The sequence below is a fragment of the Sinocyclocheilus anshuiensis genome, unplaced genomic scaffold (genome assembly GCF_001515605.1).
Source record: "Sinocyclocheilus anshuiensis isolate Anshui unplaced genomic scaffold, SAMN03320099.WGS_v1.1 scaffold486, whole genome shotgun sequence".
Lineage (NCBI taxonomy): Eukaryota > Metazoa > Chordata > Actinopteri > Cypriniformes > Cyprinidae > Sinocyclocheilus > Sinocyclocheilus anshuiensis.
Window position 1 is genome coordinate 78,358 of NW_015544142.1, and position 12,521 is coordinate 90,878.

The 12,521-nt window shown below is 37.0% G+C and overlaps 1 protein-coding gene across 1 annotated transcript in view; it reads left to right on the plus strand.

Moving 5' to 3' along the window:
* The window catches only part of LOC107695038 (extracellular tyrosine-protein kinase PKDCC-like), a 35,231-nt gene that overhangs the window by 7,288 nt on the left and 15,422 nt on the right, over positions 1-12,521 (plus strand). The window contains exon 2 of the mRNA XM_016494818.1: positions 4,716-4,838. Within this exon, the coding sequence (XP_016350304.1) occupies positions 4,716-4,838 (123 nt within the window). The remainder of the gene's footprint in view (positions 1-4,715; positions 4,839-12,521) is intronic.

Sequence of the window (12,521 nt, forward strand, 5' to 3'; positions counted from 1 at the left end):
TAGTAGCTCTTGGTACATACATACATACATACATATATGACACTGAGAACAGAAAGAACATTTAAATAAGTAACTAAGACTAAGGAAAAAAAAAAAAAAATAAATATATATATATATATATATATATATACAGGGCTCAACATTAAGCCTTGACATGTGCTTGTACTTCAGACAAATAAATCAGACATTTACTTGCCCGAGTAAAAAAGTTACTTGTCCGGGGGAAAAAAGCTTTTTTTTTGGCATAAATGTAATTTATTCTGAAGCAATAGTCTCATCAGTGCTCTATCAGGTCTTACTTTAAGCAAGCTGCATCGAAAGTGCCATTTAGATGAATTTACTCAGACTGTTTCATGAAGATAAGAGGTTCCATAAATGCATTTACACAGTAAAATTGCAAATTCATAAATAATGTTATAAGATTAATGTTTTACTTTTTTCTAACATACAAATATGAAATGTTGGAAAAATGCAATGATACTTTTAAATATGAAACCAAAGTACCAATAGGTGGTGGCAGATCACTGTCTTAATGAGCGAGTCACTGATTCAACCGATTCATTCAAATTGGCTGATTCATTCAATAAATGAAGCAAGTGACTGTCTTCATGAATGGCTCACCCGATTCGTTCATAAATGCTGAATCATGCAGTAACGAAACACTGATATGTGTTGCTCGGAGATGCGCATCAAATAAATGTCACATTTCCAATCGTGCTGATAGTCGGAAAAACATCACTCTTGGTCGTGTGATGTTGCTTACCTATATTATATCGAATATGTATCTTTTTTTTCTACCGCAGTATGTTTATTTGTGTTTGTTTCTTTGTGTGTGCTGTTGCGCTTATTAGTTCTGATTTCTCTGAGGGTCACACAGGCTGCGTGAGCCTCAACTGACGCGACCTTGATACTGTCAATACATTATCCGTTATCAGTCACCATTTACACTGAAAGTAATCAAATCAGAATCATTGTCGCCAAAGTTTCGGCGTGGCCCTAGTTATTGTTTGTTAATGACGTTTTAAAGGGGTCCTATTATGCTTTTTCACTTTTTTAATTTTAGTCAGTGTGTAGTGTGTATTTTTGGGCATAAAAAGATCTAGAAAGTTACAAATCTTTCAGTCCACTCCAAAGGGAGATATTTCGTTTTTAAAAAATCCCTTTTCAAGAACTACAACGAATGGCTCGTTTGGACTACAGCATTGGGTTCCGGGGGCTTTGTGGTATCACAAAGTGGCTCATTAGAATAGCATTACAAATAATTCCCGCCTACAGAAATTCGAATGGTTGGGGGGTGGGGAGGGGCGAGGTTGTGGTTAGAACGCTTGGTTGAGTTGGGCTTCCGAAAGCGGATGATGTCAGGAAACAGTGGTTGCAATTTATTTTTTAACTCTGTTCCTGAGCATTATAACCCCAATTTGCTATTGTGTGCTGTGCATTTTACCGAGGGGACAGTCCACAACACGAGGTAGTACAGTGCCGGATTCGCCCAAAGCTTTTGTTGAAAGACGGAGCAAGGGGCATAAGAGCATAATAGGACCCCTTTAAATGGGTTACTTGTCCGGGCGGGCAAGTAAAATTCTCTTTCACTTGCCCCTTCACAAAATCCACTTGTCTCGGACAAGCGGACAAGCGTTAATGTCAAGCCCTGATTATATATATATATATTTGTAAAATTTGAAAAATCACTAAATTCAGATTAGATTGTAAAATGCCAATAGATATGCACCTGTAATCATAAGTTATTAGTGATATTAATTTCTACATTTAAACAGCCTACAGTTAATGAACTTACCACAATATTGTTTTATTCAGATTATTATTAATACATGTACGTTTTTTTTTTTTTAATTGGTATCTTTTATCATATTGCCATTGCTGTTGTTTTATGAAAGCAGTAAGCCATGTTGCATTACAGTGATTTTAATCTTTACCACTTACCTGTGGAAAAATCATGGTAACACTTAAACTATTGTAGCTCACTGTTTTAATGGCTGCGTCTCAGTATGAGATGGCCACTCAAATGCCTGTATAAAACGGTACTGTGGCTGTACCAGGGTAAAATCATAGTATCAGATGGTATGATGGTAATATGATATACACCATAGTACTGAATGGTTACCATATTTATATACCTCAGTACTTTAAAGAACACCATGGTATGTGTCCAAAAAAGAAAAAAGAAAGAAAAAAAGTGGGCAACAATGTGAAAAACATAGCTCTTCAGATCAGACTGTTGGCCACTCTTTTTCACTCCTCCCTCACTAACAGAAAAAGCTTCCAAGGAATCTGCAAAACAAATAAATAAATACTAACTTCACCCATCTCTTTTATATTGCTTACATGCACAGAAATGAAACAGATCAGGAATTCAGTCAGTGCTCAAGAGAGCAAACTCTGCGCTTAGCACATGCAGCTGGATGAAAACTTTCAGACCAAAAACTAGCTGAAATGAGAAAAATCTTTCTGGTGCCCTTGGTGACATTAGCATCTGGTACAAAGCAGCTCTGGACAGATACAAAGATTTCATTGTAAATGAACTGGACAGGCGAGTTGACCTTTGAGTTTGTGTCAGTCAAAACGGCACCTAGTGTCCTCCATGTGCAGATCTGTCTTATTCCCAGCAAGCAGCCGTGGAGTCTGCAGCACAGACCGACACACAAACACACACACAGTCGCTCACATTTTAGATGAATCATGCTGATAATAGTCATTAGAGTGTGTTTAATCTCAAATAGGCCCTTTGCTTTCTCGGAAAGCCTGTCTGCACACAGATCTTAGATCAGATTGGTCCTGTTCCTGCTTCATATCAGAGGCTAGACTTGTTCAGGATCCTCCCACAGGGACAGTTATAAAGATCCAGAGTTGTTGTCCTAAAGTTGACATTGATTGAGATAGCCAAATGAGATTGTATCTCGGGAGCTGTCAGAAATCACATTGCTGATTTATACATTGTACACTCCTGGCCAAAACGTATTCTGAATTTGAGCGTATATGGCAGCTTCTGCTGATCACCAGTTAAATCTACTGCCAAGACGAAATAATTATTTTCCAGTGTTTTTGTTCTCTTAAGAGGTAAAGTGACTAGTTTTTACCACAGACAGACATCTAGCTTTTCTGAGACTGAGATCCCCACATTAATGAAACAATCAAAACAAATATCTGCAAAAAATAAAATAAATAAATTCGTAAATTTATAATTGATGTTCATTTTTCAGTAAAAAAAAATCCTTAAATGAATCTGATATTAAAATTCAGATATTAATAGAGAGTTTTTTTTCTCTGTCCATCGGGATATTGACATTTCCATTTGTGCTTTAATTATTAATCTAACAAAATTCAGTTTTTGCTTAAGAAGAAATCCAATTCAAATCCAAAGAGGTAAATATTTATCTGAATTCTATTCTATTCTATTTGTTGTTATTATTATTATTTTAGAAAAATGTATAACAAAAAAGACTATTATTGCAGTGCGTGTAAATCATTCATAAATCCATTTTTACATAAATTGTCACATTGAACTGAATGCTGCACTTTATGTTGGAATATTTTTTTTACAAATGACAGATGCGGTTTGCGTTTCAGGAATATATATATATATATATATATATATATATTACATTACTCTATTGGCATATTGCCATTTAGTTTTTTGTTTGTTTGTTTGTTTTAAATAGAAATCTAACAAAATTCTGTTTATGTTTAAGAAAAAAATCCAATGTAAAAATCTCTCTTAATTTCATTTCATTTTTATTTATTTTTTATTAATAATGTTTAATTATTATTTTAATGATTTTTGTGGTGTGTCATTCATAGATCCATTTCTACATAGATTGTCATTGTGAACTTAATACAGCACTTTATGTAGTATTTTTTTCCTGTTGTTGGTGTTTCTGGAATAAGGCCCAGTGTACATGTACTTTGCTAGGCAACATAACATCAAGTATGCCGTCACCGGACAATTTTAGCATTGCCAGTGTATCAGTTGGAGGTGTTATGCATTGTTAGCAAGTGTGAATGATGTGACTAAATTAAGGAATAGACGTTTACATGTACTGACAGATTTTGAAGTTTATAATTATGATACAGATGAATGTGGAAACTAACTTGTTAACTTATATAACTGAAACACCCATTTGGCTGTGCAGTAATATAATGGGCCGTTTTCTCCATCCGACCTCCCGACTTTACTCGCCGGCGTTTTTCCTTTGATGCTGGTGATCTCTCGCGGTACAGTCGGTCACACAGCCATAGGTTGTTTTCTTTTTAGATGAAATTTCATGCTGTTTAATTTTAACTAGCTTCTTTGGCTTGAAATAGCTTAGAAAAATGTTTCTGTAAGCAAAGAGCCAAATTGTGCACCGCTAAGCGCCCATCATGGAAGGCCGAAGGAAACAGCCAGATAGCAGCGGCCGTAACATATAGACCTCCCCCACAAAACAAACAAGCACATGCCAGCGCAACGTTTCCTGATTACAAGCTGCAGTATGTCTGTCTGTCTGCTCCCATAACGCCTGCTACAATCCCATTTATTTGCTTTGATTTGCTGATCATTTTCAATTCATGTATTTTGTCTCTTGAACTTATTTCCATTTATCACACACAGATGCTTTAGACAGCTTGGCTTCTCCAGCCGAATTTGGGGTCAAAACAGTGAAATTCAACACAATGCTGTTATCTGACGGATGCTCTCGTGTCTGCGCTCTCTCCTGCAGCTGTATGGCTACTGCTACCAGGATAACAACGATATAAAGGACACGGTGACAGCCATCACGGAGCTGGGCAGCCCTATGGAGATGATCCAGCTGCTGCAGACGCCCTGGGAGGAGAGATTTAGGGTGAGTCACTGCTCATATCACGCATTCCATCTAGTGCTTGTCTGGTGGAACACGGAGGCTTCAATTAGCCTTATCAGCATGAACAACTGCGAACAAATTGACTCACTGATTTTTCTAACATTACTGTAATAAAAGAATGAAAGGTTATTGTGAATGAAAGATTATTCATGATATTGTAAAATATTATATACAGTGGGGCCCAAAAGTCTGAAACCATATTACAAATCTTCCATATACAAATTTAGTTAAACCTAGAAATAAATAGAACGTTTTAGAATTTTGAAAAGAAGCAAACAAAAACAATCATGTTAATTTTTTCAATTAAACTTTTCAATGCAATGTATTAAAGTAAATAAATGTTATTTTGAATTAACGATTATTCATGACATTGCAAAATATTGTATACAATAAGGCCCAAACGTCTGAAACCTAATGAATATCTGATTAATTGATTGATTGATTATTTATTTATTTAAACCTAGAAATAAAGAGAAAATATAAGAAATTAAAAAAAAAAATAAACAAAACCCCTTGATGTTAATTTTCCAATTTAACCTTTTTTTCCCCATTTGTTCAGTGAATTAAAAGTTATTGTGAATTGACATTATTCATGATACTGTAAAATATTATATACAATGGGGCCCAAAAGTCTGAAACCATATTGAAAATCTGAAAATCTTGATTGATTGATTGATTGATTGATTGATTGATTGATTGATTGATTTAAACAAGTATAAAGGGCCCAAACGTCTGAAACCTAATGAATATCTGATTAATTGATTGATTGATTATTTATTTATTTAAACCTAGAAATAAAGAGAAAATATAAGAAATTAAAAAAAAAAATAAACAAAACCCCTTGATGTTAATTTTCCAATTTAACCTTTTTTTCCCCATTTGTTCAGTGAATTAAAAGTTATTGTGAATTGACATTATTCATGATACTGTAAAATATTATATACAATGGGGCCCAAAAGTCTGAAACCATATTGAAAATCTGAAAATCTTGATTGATTGATTGATTGATTGATTTAAACTCAGAAATAAGTATAAAGTTTTAGAAGTTTTAATTTAGAATTTTAGAATTTTGGAAGAAAAAAAAAACTTTCTTTTTTCATTCAACTTAAAAAAATAATTAAATGTTATTGTGAATTAAAGATTATTTATGACTTTGTAAAATATACAGTGGGGCCCCAAAGTCTGAATCCACATTGAAAATCTGATTGATTGATTGATTGATTGATTGATTGATTGATTGATTGATAGGCTTGCTGCGATAGACGGTGTTTTCGGTTATACCGGTGTTAAGCCTCAACACCGGTTACGTCATTTTTTTATAGAAACAAAAATAATTTCGCCTAGTTCAGTTAGAGGACAGACACTTTTAAAAACTAAACGCTCAATGCAGCGTGCCGAACCGTGCGTGAATGACAGTGCACCACGGAGCAGGAGTCAGATTTTATTTATCACGTGAGGAGAGTGAGTCGAGCTAACTGAAAAGAGTGAGGTGAGAAAGACAAGACGATGGCAGAAGATTGTTTAGAAAGAAATGCAAAGGCGCCTGTTTGGCAATATTTTAGAGTTTGAAAAGCCTATTGACTGGAAGTTTTTTTAAACATTCGTTTCTTATTTATTTGGTTCCACAGTGTTTGCTGATTACTTTATTTAAACTTTGCATATTTTATTTATTTTGTTTTACATCAAGGTATATATGCCGTGCCTCCAAGCTTTCTTATTCGTTTTGCTAATAAACGAACTAACACCCCCCTCCCACCCCAATGGTGATACCAGTATTACCGGTGTTGTCACACGTCGATTAACCGGTGGGAAAATTTCCTCAACGTCACAACCCTGCTACAGATACTTCTGTGTTTAGTTGAAAAGTGTCAAATATAGGGGCAAATAAATTGCTTTAAAGTTTGATTTATTTATTTTGTTTTACATCAAGGTATATATGCCGTGCCTCCAAGCTTTCTTATTCGTTTTGCTAATAAACGAACTAACACCCCCCTCCCACCCCAATGGTGATACCAGTATTACCGGTGTTGTCACACGTCGATTAACCGGTGGGAAAATTTCCTCAACGTCACAACCCTATTGATTGATTGATTGATTGGTTGATTGGTTGATTGTAAGTTTTAGAATTTAGAAAAAAAAAAATCATGGACATTATGCTGATAATATAATGTGTGTGTGTGTGTGTGTGGGTGTGGGGGGGATGGGTTACATCTGGACTCCACTTATTATATATTATTTAAGAAAGAGGAATAGATTGGGAAAGGCCCAAAGATACAGCTCATTTAGCCTGAATAAACAAACAGGGGAACCAAATTACATTCATTTCATAAAATTACTACCATTTCATAATGCACTTATATAAACATTTTTAATGACTTCAACCCAGTCAGCCAGCCGCTAACTGTTTTCTGTGAAGCCATGGGACAGCGGTTCCTCATACCCAGTCATGGTGCTGCTCATGTGGGTAATAAATGTGAAATATCCTAATCCCACGCCTCCTCTCTCTCTCCCCCTAATAATTCCTTCAACAGTGTTTCTATAATGAAACACTTACAAAAAAATCAGTCCACGCTGGTAGAGCACACAGTGTTAAGCCTGTCTGATGCAACGTTTCTAGAGAGCTGGCTGTGCGGGATGTCCCGCACTCTGCTCTCTCTGAGCTTCCTGTTAGACTTCTGCCTGATAGACCCGGCTGATCGCTATCGTCGTGGCAACCTCCCATAATGATTTGCTATGACTTCCTGTTGAAGGATGAAACTGAATGAAGTCCCAATGAGCCCTTCCTCTGATAACAGGCAGTTGTTGACATGAATGTACTTAAAAAAATACATACAATAATATGTGGGCTTTAAATGAGATATGTGTATGTTTAATAATCATTTAAATGTATGTATACAGAATGAATATGTTCAGATTATGAGATTATATGCTAGCACAGACTAAAGCTAAATCCATCACTAGAAGTGTTTTTTTTACTGGCCTATCACACACTTACACACCCAAACACAGATTCACAAATAAAGACCGACACACTCTCTGCACAAAAGCGAAGGAGCTCGGTAAATATCTATGCTTTAATATGGAATGCAGCACACTTGTCTACATGTCAACACATGTAGCACTATACAGTTCAACAAAACAATTCATCACTCTGCTTTAGTTTCAGTAGACTTTCAGCATTACCAAATCCAGTCTGTGGCAGTCTTTCCATTTCCATAACTCACTCCTACCATAGTATTCTGCTAAATATATTTATTAGACTCATATTTCAGAGTGATATTTTAGTCATACTGAATGAATTTCCAGTCTAGAACAATAAAGCCTTTTTAATGAGAATGAGACAAGAGTCTTTTTGTCCCTGCTGTTGATTTTCTCATGGTTTTATTGCCTGGCCTTCTCTTCTATATTCTTTCTATTTTTAGACATTTTATGAATTCCTTTAATATAATTTACACTGTACTAGTGTTTTGTGTATGTGTGTGTGTGTGTATGAATGATTCCATCAGGTATAGTTCTAATTTATTTCAGTCAATCCTTTGACAAAATGTGTGCAGTTTTTTGACTCTATATGAGGTTTCACACTACTCACAATTTGTTTATGAATTATATAAAATTTGTGAATTTGGACAGTTCTTACTATAAACAGTACGGCACATTGTGTTTGAGGTTGCATAAGTGTTGCGTTCCAAATTAAAAGCTTTTGAATTCCAGAGTGACATTTCTGACTGAAGCATTTCCAAATATCAATAATTGGATTAGCAAATTTTGAGATTTCCTACATTTCTTTGCTGTTCAGACTCCAAACAACAGATTTAAGTAAACGGATTTGAGTCAGATCCACACAATCTGATTTGCTGCCTGTCTGAACAAAATCATGTAATTAAGTTCATTCCACATGTTTATAAATGCTAATGCATCCTGTCTCTTTAAGACTGTTATCTACAGTTGCACTCCCTGTGCACTGCTGGGCTTTTTTTCTCTGTATGCATGTGGAACAAAGCAGAAACACCTCAGCAATGCTTTAGCAACATTTGAATTGCATATGAGGCACTAATAGACTCTAGGGACACTGTCGAATCCGTTGACTTCCAAACAGCTCATTTAGGTCCAACGCCATTTCCTCAGCACACTGACGAAGGCTTTTATGCCCTCTACACAACACGGGCCCGGGAACGACGACACACCTGTTCACACACCAGCTAAACCAAATACGTGACAAGCAAGCAAACATTCACACGCTTGCATTTGTGTACCGATGGTAAAAAATGCTTGGTGCGTTTTTGAGGAAACCAAATCTGTTGGCTATTTTAGATGGACTCGCCTCCCTCATAATGGCTTTCTCAATGGTTTTACCAAATCTGCCCCACACGCAGTCACACAGTATGAGGGGGCTGACCTTTCCCAGTAGTTGCTAATCCGGAGTGTATTAAAAGCAGCTTTTGTTTGTTATGAAAGGCATGGGCAGTGTCTCCTCCACCCCCTCATCTCCACTCTGTTTGCTTCTCTTTTATGTTATCCTCTTCTTCTTTCGGTTGCGTTCACCCCTCTCACTCCTCTTTGCGTCTCCATCCTCCTCTTCTTTCCCTGCAGCCGTCTAATCCTCTGAACTCTGCCCTTAAGAACGTGGTAGATGTAGGTGTTGCTTGAATGCGAGGTGTCGCCAGCTGCCAGAGCTTCAGCCTTAGCCCTCGTACCCTCACACACAATAAGAGTGCTAATCCTAAGGAACACACTTGTGCACTCGCAGACATGCACTACACAATGGGCCTCGCAAACTCAAGTGGCTCCATGGGTCATGCAAGGAGGTGCTTCAGTCCCTAAAGACAGTCTTACCCATTTTGAAAGGGTTCTGGGTAAAACTGGTGGCCCCGAACCAGTTAGAGGCAGGTGAAATATCCTAACTAGGTTCTCAAAAGAGATTTCGAGTGTTTTTTTTTTTAGAATTAGAATTAGAATAGAGAGTGCTAGAGTTTCTAGAGGGTCAAATGAAGATGGAAGAGATGTGTTTTTAGCCGATTCTTGAAGATGGCTAAGGACTCAGCTGCTCGGATTGAGTTGGGCAGGTCATTTCACCAGGAGGGAACAGTTAATGTAAAAGTCTGTGAAAGTGATTTTGTACCTCTTTGGGATGGCACTATAATGCGTCGTTCACTTGCAGAACACAAGCTTCTAGAGGGCACATAAGTCTGAAGTAGTGAATTTAGGTAAAGGGGTGCAGACCCAGTGGTGGTTTTGTAGGCAAACATCAATGCCTTGAATTTAATGCGAGCAGCTACTGGTAGCCAGTGCAAATTGATGAACAGAGGTGTGACATGCTTTCTTTTCGGCTCGTTAAAGACTAATCTTGTAGCTGCATTCTGGATTAGTTGTAGAGGTTTGATAGAATTGACTGGAAGTTGTGGTCTGAGAAATTCAGCGGATCATCAGTAACAACTCCAAAGTTTCTGTCTGTCTTTGAAGGAGTTGATGCGCCTAGCTGGATGGTGAAATTGTGAAAATTTTATATTATATATATATTACATTACATTATATATCATTATTATTATTTATGATTTAATATTTAGTTGTCATTTCTTTTTTTTCTTTTCTTTTTTTTACATTTAGGTTGCATTTGCCATGATCTAACGGTCACTTAAAGATAATCTTTAAAAACATTAATGATTCAATAACATTGTTAAATGTAATCTTTAGGAAATCTCAAAATGAATATGTATTTTTCATACTGTATTTTATAAAGTTGTGATGCCTAAATCCACTTTATATGAAATATGACTGCTTTTAGATTTTAATTTTTGTTGATTTAATTAGACATCATAAAATATAACTTTTTAAATGGCCTTTGGTTATTGTGCATAACAAAAAATAAAAATAGGCTTATCAGTGTTGGCAATAATTTGAGTATTTGTGCATTTCTTTTTAAATGGATCCACGCACATAACATATCAAAGAAAAAATAAGATATTGTGGCCACGAATTAAGAATTTGTTCCCACGACTTAAAGGTGCAATAGGTGATTGTCTTCAGAAACATTTTTTGTTATGCTGGTTGAAAGTCTCTTCACATCCCGATAGCAATCATTAAGTTAAGTGGTCTGAATGTATTTATCTGTATTTATATATTCTGTGGAAGGCGTAGGACCAAGAAATGTTCGTCCAATCAAATGCTCGGTCCGAGCGTTTTAATTGGCTTTCCTACCTGCCTGTCAATGTATGTATTAGCATACCTCTGCACACCCGGTTCGCGCAGACAGGATACGTCATCAGCGCGTTCACGCACACTGTGCAGACAGAGTGAGAATGGCAGACAAAACATCAACAACCCGATCTTCCTTCCTGGTATTGTAGTACTTTTAAAGTTTTCTCACCGGTGAATGACACATGATGTAGCCAGCGGTTCCCAATTCCTGTCCTTGCGCCCCCAGTTCTGCATATTTTGCATGTCTCGCTTTGTTAACACACCTGATTCAGATAACCAGCTCGTTAGAAGTGAGCTACGTGCATGAACTGTGTTCCGATCTGTATGATCCCTACACAGTGTTAATTGCTCCCTACTCTCTGAGCAGGGGAAATCCGTTGAAGTTTACTTTACTTCAGAACATTCATTCACAGATTTGTGCTGCACAGCGTCTTCACACACATCACACTCTCACACACACACATCTTCACATCCAGTGCGAGGACTGGAACTGGGAACCGCTGATGTAGCCTATTGTAATAATTAGGGATGCACCGATACCGATACTGGTATCGGTATCGGGCCTGATACTGAGCTCCTGTACTCGTACTCGTACTTGTTAAAATGCCCCGATACCAAACGCCGATACCACACAGCATGTGATAAGCGCCATATTCAGACAAAGAAACACCGACAACAGAACAACAGACAGCAGAATGGAGTTAAGGATGTCTACTACGAAGTATATGTATGCAATGAATATAATGTTAAACATTCAGTATTAACGCCTGTATAGCTGATGTGTGCGAGCTGATAAACAAAGCACGCTGAGTGGATTGAGCGCACGGCGGCGCAGATGCGCGAGCTTGTCGAGTGAATATTCCTTTCTCACAGACATCACTGGAAAGTTTGTAGTTTGGGCGGATATGTCAAAAACAAGTAAGTAAAACAATGCACAAGTTACTTAATGGTAGGGAGAGAGAGAGAGAGAGAGAGAGAGAGAGAGAGAGAGAGAGAGAGACAGAGAGAGAGAGCGCGCACTTCTGTTGTGTGATTTTTGATGTTCACTCACTTAGCACCTGCATCATTTGGATTAAAACTTAATAGTAAAAATAAGACCATTTATAGGTGCATTCACTATAATCATCATTTATTTTTACCCTTAGGCATACACGACTTTCTGGCGAAAGTGAAACTAGCAGCTTGTGTGAAATGCGCTAGACTGTACTATTCTGCATCAGTACAAATACCTGCACGCGTTGCACTTGTTTTGCTTGCTTGAGTGTTTCTGCATTATATGAGTGGCTTTGGAAAATAAATCGCAGCACGTTTCAAATGAAAAAACGCGACTTCTATTTCTGAAAATATCACAGCTAGGAGATTTATAGCGAGTGGTTCCCTGCATTTTTACAGCAAATCGCATGATTACAGTACTAAGCCGCTGCAATGGAGCAGCTCTAATGCTATTAAATTAAAGATGATGTAGGCTAC